This window comes from Garra rufa, chromosome 9 (genome assembly GCF_049309525.1).
Source record: "Garra rufa chromosome 9, GarRuf1.0, whole genome shotgun sequence".
NCBI classification, from domain to species: domain Eukaryota; kingdom Metazoa; phylum Chordata; class Actinopteri; order Cypriniformes; family Cyprinidae; genus Garra; species Garra rufa.
Genome location: NC_133369.1, coordinates 29,742,572 through 29,751,646, shown reverse-complemented (window position 1 = coordinate 29,751,646; position 9,075 = coordinate 29,742,572). Strand labels below are relative to the sequence as shown.

General features: G+C 36.3%; 1 protein-coding gene across 1 annotated transcript; it reads right to left on the bottom strand.

Moving 5' to 3' along the window:
* Nucleotides 1-610: 610 nt before the first annotated feature.
* On the bottom strand, nucleotides 611-7,965 carry zfat (zinc finger and AT hook domain containing). Its single transcript, XM_073847819.1, has 7 exons — nucleotides 7,829-7,965; nucleotides 5,057-5,218; nucleotides 4,717-4,977; nucleotides 4,457-4,633; nucleotides 4,223-4,376; nucleotides 853-2,145; nucleotides 611-638 (listed from the first exon to the last, which is right to left on the bottom strand). The coding sequence occupies exons 1-7, from the start codon at nucleotides 7,845-7,847 to the stop codon at nucleotides 611-613; spliced, it is 2,094 nt and encodes a 697-aa protein (XP_073703920.1). The 5' UTR covers nucleotides 7,848-7,965.
* Between the last annotated feature and the right edge of the window lie 1,110 nt (nucleotides 7,966-9,075).

Sequence of the window (9,075 nt, the reverse complement as noted above, 5' to 3'; positions counted from 1 at the left end):
CTCCATTCTGGTTAAAAGTTTTCACCCCCGGCCCTTAATGCATGTTTTTTTTTTTTTTTTTTTTTTTCCTTCTGGAACATCAATGAGCGATTGAACCTTCTGTAATAGTCCAACTGATCACCAATTGGAAGGTTCAAACACTGAACCTGAATCACCAATTGATTCTGAATAGAGACTGGCAGTATGTCTACACTAACACCAAACTGTTGCATCAGAAAACTGCACGCCAGGCATTGAAACCAGCATACAATAGCTATCCTGAATTTGGCGTTCGCTTGTACCTTCCAAAATGCTTGCTACATATGAAAATCTAACCTGATTCGTTTTTTTTTTTTATGACGGACGAACGTTTCGGAGGCAGTATTCCTGATGTACATCATGGAGACGTCTATATGACATTTGCTTTTACATCATGTTTGCTCATCTGCAATACATCTATAGGTCATTCCTATCAGATGTCAAAGAGATGTCTATTAGATGTCTTTAAGATGTTTATGATTTAGAATGTATGTAAAACTGACAAGGTGATGTAGGCTGTCAAACATAAACAACTGTTAGCCAATCATAGCAGTGGGCATTTACTTCCGAGTCTACAATCCGCCACGCTTATTCAAACAGAGCATCCTGTTGAGGGGGTTCTAAACAGGACAGGAAATAGCTTATTAATTCTTAATTGTGTTTTTTTTTTATGTAAAATCTTGATAACATTATAAGTGGAACTCAGAGAACAGTACAAAATAATAAAAAAGGCAGTTTGTGACCTCTTTAATTATCTGGTTCAGTTGTCTCATTAGGGTTTGATCAGGCTGAAATTTACAAGATAGTAAAATCTCCAGGAACAGGTTTGGGCACCCCTGTATTAGATATAAGATATTCATACCGCAGTATTCACATTCAAGGTCTCCGTACACTTTCCGAATCCGTTCAAAAACTTCCATGTTAAGCTGTCGTTTTTGCATCTGCTCTACAATCTGCTTGAAAGCCGATATTTCTTCTTGCTCTGAACCAAGCAAGTCCTCATCAGCGTTAGTTTGCGGAACCATCTCTTCTTCCTCGGTTTGAGGAAATGTATCCTTTGATACCAGCTGCTCAGAGTGCGTTTGTGCTTTTTCAGGCGTCAAAGATGCAGTTTCTCGAGCATGATTCTGATCTTCGGTCATACTGCACTCTATTTTAAGTGGAGTTATCACTTCTTGTGTTTGTGCTACAGCAGATGGGTCTGAAACTGGATTTCCATCCTGCGAGTTCTGTACGAGAAGGTCTGACTCCACTACTAAATTATCAGAGCACTGACTTTGAAGCTCCTCTTGAGCCATGCAAGTAATTTCTGTGGTTAAGAGCTCCTGGGCGTTGAGCTGTGAGAGCTCTTCTGTGATCTTAAGCTCATCCTGATTCAACATGTCCTTCTGAATGTCATCGCCTGGTTTGAGCAAGCAAAAGCTGGAATTGATGGAGTCTGCAAAAGCAGAGGGTTCATCCGATTCTGGGTGAAACTCTCTGAGATGCGACCTCAGTCGCACAGAGCTGACAAATTTTTCCTGGCAAATGGCACACACGTAGATGAAGGGATGCTTTCGGATGTGGGCTTGCAATGCTTGGTATTTGGTCGAGCCGTGATCGCATAGTTCGCAGCCGAAGGGTCTCTTGTTGCCGTGAACCATCATGTGACGGTCGCGCTCGAGCTCGTTCTTGAACTTGCGGTCGCATATTTGGCAGTTGTACAGAAGCTGTCTCTTTCCCTCCCTGGTCTGGAGGCTGTACTCATTGTAGGAGTCCTGTACTTTCTTGTCGTTCATATCGTGAGTCTCACGAATGTGTTTAAGAAGGTTCTTCACGTCAGAGTATTTCTTCTTGCAGAATCGGCAGTGCTGCTTGATCTTCTTGTGCACTCGCTCTACGTGCACTTTGAGGTGTCCTTTACTGAGGCAATTAAATGAGCACAGCTCACAGCTGAATTTCTCACCTGTGTGTTTCCGCAAGTGAACGCTAAGATTGGCCTTTATTGCGCTGGCGTAGTCACACTGCGGGCACTTGAATGGTTTCTCATTGGTGTGGATTCTTAAGTGAGCCTGCAGTGAATGTTTGAACTTGAACACTTTATTGCAGTATTCACATGTGAAGATTTTAAGCTGCGTCTGTCCTAACCTGCAGCGAGAGATATGATTTGTTAATATCAATGTACCAAATAATTTCACAAGATAGCAACAAGGTTTATAAATCAAATAGCTTTATTTTGACTAAATTCATTTTCTTGATTTTTTTCATTACTATCATTACTTCATTACCATTTTTTTTTCAATTTCATTACTTATTATTACTACTTTCAATAACTATTTTAACTATTTTTCATTAACTACTATAAAATGTTAGCAGTAGATTAAAATAAATTATTTACTATAAATAATATAAGTAGAGTAAGTCTTTTCTAGCAATTAAACAATTAGAAAATTCTATACAGATTTAACTAGGGACAAATTTCGATACAATATTGATTATTTTGAAAATACAGCTGAAGTCAAAAGTTTACATACACCTTTGCAGAATCTGCAAAATGTTACTTATTTTAGTAAAATAAGTAGAACCATACAAAATGCATTTTGTTTTTTATTTAGCACTGACCTGAATAAGATAATTCACAAAAAAAATATGTTTACATATAGTTCACAACAGAAAATAATAGTTGAGTTTATGAAAATGACCCTGTTCAAAAGTTTACATACACTTGATTCTTAATACTGTGTTGTTACCTGAATGATCCACAGCTGTGTTTTAGTTGTTCATGAGTCCCTTGTTTGTTCTGGAAAGTTAAACTGCCAGCTGTTCTTCAAAAAAAATCCTTCAGGTCCCATAAATTCTTTGGTTTTTCAGCATTTTTGTGTATTTGAACCCTTTCCAACGATGACTGCATGATTTTGAGATCCATCTTTTCACGCTGAGGACAACTGAGGGACTCATATGCAACTATTACAGAAGGTTCAAACGCAGTGTATGTAAACTTTTGAACAGGGTCATTTTTATGAATTCAACTATTATTTTCTTTTGTGGACTATATATAAATGTCTTTTATGTGAAATATATAATTCAGGTCAGTACTAAATAAAAAATAACATGCATTTTGTATGATCCCTCTTATTTTGGTAAAATAATTAACATTTTGCAGTTTCTGCAAGGTATTTGTAAACGTTTCACCTCAACTGTATATCAGGTACAGTACATGCCAAATTTTCTCAAGGAAAAAAATCTCTCAACTAATGCTGTAAAATGTGAGAGTCAGTTGGTGCTAAATTACTGTAATATTAAAGGTTTAAATTAACTGATTTGTATAAAAAAGCTTAAATTACACAGAATTAAGTTTTTAAAAAAATTATAGTTTTTAAAATAATAAACTAATACATATTTGTATTTCTACTCCAATTTGTTTTTTTTATATATAAACATTTAAATGGTGGCTGTCATAAATTAAACACTGAAGAACAGTAAAAAATCATAATGAATATGTTAAATGGTGCACATTTTGAGCAAAATTCTCCTCTTTAAAGTTATTTTTCTAACTGACTAATGAGTGTTTGGTCACTGAATATGTTTTTCTGAGGTAAATTGTGATGTTATGTGACATTGTTTACAAGGTTATATTGACGTCTTTGCGCAGCTAAAACACTGATTGAGCGATTACATGAGACAAAACCAGATTTCGGTAAGTTGACCTCTTTCTTTTAACATACCTTCAGATGTTCATTCATGTTTATTTCTTTCTGAAGCTTAAATCGGAAGATATGATCAGTTCACATGCACTTCGCGTTGCCGCTTTTCTTGAACTGAGGTGCTAAAGCGATCTGTTACTCCACATTAAACAGCACCAAAACGGCATTTAGTGTTTGAATACTAATAAAATCAACAGAATTTGAAATCTGAGACTTTGTTTTATATCAAAAGTAACAAAGCTTATTGCGATTTATAATGCTCTGTTCATTAACTGAAAATCAATATCATTTTGTAAAAACGAAAATCATTTAATGACGAGAAATTCATATTTTGTTACCCAGCCTTAATATATACTATAGGGGAGATTTAGTTAATTTCTATGACTTCTTTTGTCCTGGAAATCACTATTTAAAACTCCCTCTAAAGTGTAAATGCATATCATATTAATATTAATATTCTGTCCTTTGACAATTTAACTAGATTTGTAAATTTGTAGATTTGTTAGACGTGAAATAGTAACCTGTTTGACTTGAGGGGTGCTTCATAAGCAGCTTGCTGAATGGCATATTCCTGGTATCCCCTTTTCATTGCTGCCTCCTGGGAACCTGCATCTGCATCCGTCTGGGTGGATGGTTCAGCTGGAGCTGCTTCAATAGGAACTATTTTAGAGGCACCTGCCATAAACCAAAACTTACAGTTAGTCAAAATGTTTTCCTCAACTATCAGAGCACCTGACATCACATGTACATCTCACCAGGCATGGCCTCGTGACTGGTGAGGACCACACTTATAATAGGGTTTTTGTTGCCGCTTGCTGATTCAGGGTCCTTTGCACTGGACAGCTTATCTGTCCGCATCGCTCTAGCTTTCTTTGGTGTCCTCTCTTTCTCCTCCTCTCCATCACTGATTTTATTTGCATCTGTATTATTACCTGGGCAATAAAGGTGACAGATGAAATGTGTGGCAGTTCAGAAAGTAGAAAGAGATGCAACACAAACAAGCATGAATTTGTACCATTATACTCTTCTTCATCAGCAGCCTCTTTCAGTCCTACAAAGCAAATGTGTTTGGAAATTTGTCGCCTGTTGCTAAACACACGATTGCATTTCTTGCACTCCAGATCACTGCCATCCTCACTTGGCTCTTCGGCTACTGTCAGCGGTTGTATTTCAGTGGACTCTTTCTCCCGATTGGGTGTTTTTTTCTGGACATTTTCTGGTTGGACTTTCTTAGTAGAGCCTTTTGGTCTTCCACGCTTTCTTTTCACAATAACTTCTGCAAGATAAAATACATTCTTGTTTTGCATTGCTTTTAAAATAAGCCAATACAGATTTCTGTGTTCAAAACTGCTTACCTGAACTCTGTGGCTCCTGAGAAGTTAAAGGCTTAAGTGCTATAATAAAAGTATCAGGATCACCTCCTTCATTAGAGTGAGTCTCATTAACATGAGACAGCAGCAATCGTTTACTGGGAGAGAACAAGTTGCATATTTTGCACATGAAGACTGATGAACCATCTGTGAATAAAAAAAAAGGTTTAAGTCTTTATTCGCTTTATTATTTAAAAAACAGTATCAGAAATGTGCCCATGCAACATTACACTGAACTTATAAAGTCTCTTGTATGAAAAATTGGCTTAAATTTTGAGTACAAGGACTAATCATGTATCCTTGAAAAAGTAGCATACATACTACTGAGCATCCAATTTTGTCAATTATTCAAACTGACATATTAGACCAAAAATTGCTTTTTGGTTTCTCTTTTTTATTTTCAGGAAAGATTTTGATATGCATTTAAACTCTTTAAGAAATTCTTAAAATGACATTGCATGTAAGACTCTTTCATAGTGTGATTCTTATAAATTAACATAGTATGCTTTGGATTAATGTACAGTGCCTTGCGAAAGTATTCATACCCCTTAATTTTTTTTTCACGTTTTGATATTTTGCAGCTTTAAAGTAACTGCTTTAAATTACTTTTTTCCACACCGGTCTACACTTCATACACCATATTGGCAAAGCATAAAAAACTGTTTTTTAACATCTTTGCTAGTATTAAAAATTAAAAAACCTACATGATTCCATTGCATAAGTATTCATACCCTTATCTGGGACAGTAGAAATTTAGCTCAGGAGCATTCATATTGCTTGTAGATGTTACTACACTTTGACTGGAGTTAACCTGTGGCAAATGGGTATGACTTGGAAAGGCACACATATCTTAATAAAATATCTAACAGCTGAAAATGCATATCAGAGGAAAAACCAAGCCTTGAGGTAAAAAGAAAAACTGTAGAGCCTGTGGAGCTGCTTCAAGCCACACATCTGGGGAAGAGTTCAGAAACAATTCTGCTGCATTTAAGGTTCACGAAAGCATGTAGTCTGTGTTACCCTTAATGTAAGAAGTTTGGAACAACCACAACTCGAACTGAGCAATTAATTGGACAAGGGCCTTGGCTAGAGTGGTGACCAAGAACCTGCTGGAGTTGAGCTCCATGATCATATCTGCAGATGGAAGAAACTTACAGAAGAACAAACATCACTGCAACACTCCACTGATCTGGGCTTTATGGCGGTGTGGCCAGACGCATTAAAACACACTTGGAATTTACAAAAAGACACATAAAGGGACCTCAGACTCTCAGAAACAAGATTCTCTGGATTCTCTGGTCTGATGAACCTTAATTTTAAAGCTTTATGTTTGAAGGAAACCAGCTCTGCTCATCACCTGCAGAATACGTCCCAAATGTAAAGTGTGCTGGTAACATGCTGTGGAGCTGTTTTTCAGCGGCAGGGACTGAGGGACTCAATGCACCAAAATATTGAGATAGCCTTAATGAAATTCCAGTCCAGAGCATTCAGAACCTCAGACTGGGCAGAAAGTTCACCTTCTAACAGGACAGTGACCCTGAGCACACAGCAAGTGTGGCTTATAGACAACTCTGTGAATATCCTTGAGTGGCCCAGCCAAAGCCTGGACTTGAAACCAATCAAATATTTTTGGAGAAACCTGAAAATGTCTGCCAGACCCCATCCAAGCTGATAGAGTTTGAGAGGTGAAGAGGTGAGGCGAAGAATGGCAGATAATTGCTACATGTTGATGCGCAAATCTTACCTAAAAAAGACTTGAGGCTGTAAAGGTGCTTCAGGTAAGTACTGAGTAAAGGGAATGAATACTTATGCAATGTACTTATTTCAGTTTTTTTTTTATAAATTTGTGAAGTTCTGACCATTCTATTTTTGCTTTGACATTATGGTGTATGGAGTGTAGACTGATGTGGAAAAAAGTAATTTAAACAGTTTAACATATGGCAGCAACATAACAAAACGCGAAAAAAGATTTTTATTTCTCTTCTGTATTGTAATTGTTACACTGCATAAAAACACTACTAAGCAGGTTGTTACAGGTAAATTATATACGGTTCTAATGTTATATAATATCTAACCATATTTATTTCCATTTATTTATTAGCCTCACCATAAACCTCAAATCTAAAAAAATTTAGGTTTAAAAAACGTAAAGGTATCAGTGAGCCCTTTCAAAATAAGAGCGTCTAAATGTTTATTTTATACACTTGCAAACCATAATTATATACATTAAAACTGATATTAATACGAATGTGGATTAGTAACTGCAGTAGTTTCTGGTCATTACAATATTGCGATAGTGATTTTTAACAAGATGCAATAAATGTCATGCTCATGCAACAATGCATTTGATAAACCTATGCCATGGCTGATTTTTCCAAGAGCAAATACGTGTTATAGAACTTGTATGTATATTGCTGAAGCTCTAGCTTTTCCAAAATGAAACCAGTTCTATCCCCTGCCATCTCATTTTTGTAAACTTGAGACCAGTTTCGTGTTTTTCTCTTCGGCACTGAAACTAGTTTTCATTAAATAAGATGACGTTTATGCCTAAAGTGTTGCAAATAGTATTACTTCAACAAAGAACTACAAACAGCGAGCATAAAACTGAATTTCTACACAAAGCATCCTCTGGCAAAAGTTACTTTTGCTGCCCACAAGCCACTAGTTTTACCTAATTTATTTGTCTCCTTATCGAATCGTCGGAACTAGCCGTTTCCTCGGAGCGCAGTTATCCACAAAAATCATGTTTGTGCTTACCTGCTTGCACTGGGTCCATTCTTCTTAAATCAGCAATAGGTAAAAACTCCCAGAAAATGATTTAACCGCTGTTTGTATCGCCAGAGCGCAATTTAAACGCATACATTATACTTAAATTACTTCTGCAGAGGTTTCTGTCGAATCTGCGAAAACAAATATGGCGAATGGATCTTAGTCTTGAAGCATAAAAAGCATCCGCGTAGAATAGTGCGCCACCTGCGGCCTGGAGTTCATTCGAGATTGATTTTAGAGGTTAAACTCGCTGTGCGACATTCAGACGTTTTTCCTTTAGTTGAATGTTTGAACATGTAAAGGCCATTGTGTGCCATTATGTATTAGTGTAGCAACCGGACACCTCAACAATTGCATCAGTCAAATCAATAACTGTGACCATGGACCACAAAACCAGTTATATTTTTTTAAAATGGAGATTTATACATTATCTGAAGGCTAAATAAATACACTTTCCATTGTTGTATGGTTGTTAGGATAGAGCAATATTTGGTTGAAATACTACTGTTTAAAAATCTGTAATCTGAGGGTGCAAAATATCTAAATATTGAGAAAATCGCTTTTAAACCTGTCCAAATTAAGTTTTTAGGAATACATATTACTAATCAAAAACTAAGTTTTGATATATTTACGGTAGGAAATTTACAAAATATCTTCATGGAACATGATCTTAATATCATATTTTTGGCATAAAAGAAAATCGATGATTTTCATCTATGCAATGTATTTTTTGGTTATTACTTACGGCTGGTTTTGTGGTCCAGGGTCACAGTTAATAATAACAAGAAACATTAATTGAATTAAAATGTGTTTATTTGGGTAAATTCTATTCACAAGGAGGTAAAACAGAGCATATATTCGACTTTAACGTTCTATTCCTAAATGACAGAGGAGCTCCAGTCAGTCACAGCAAACACCCTCCCCCCAGCCTCATTTGCAGATTACAGCTGAGTGTAGGATGTTTACAATGACTACACTGGAATGTTAGTAAGAAAACAGGTTACTAAGTAATAATTAAGTTGTTATACAACATTTAGGACACGGTAAAGTTTAATTACACACCCATATTATGAGGAAAGAACTGGACGATGGCAGCAAACATCCAACTGAAAGCTTGTTTTACGTATAGCACAGCTTCCAGTCGGGGATGTTTACAGGCATGAACAACCAGCATATAAAAATGATAACTTACACAATGAATGTCAAACATTATTCTTTTCTGAAGTCTACGAATA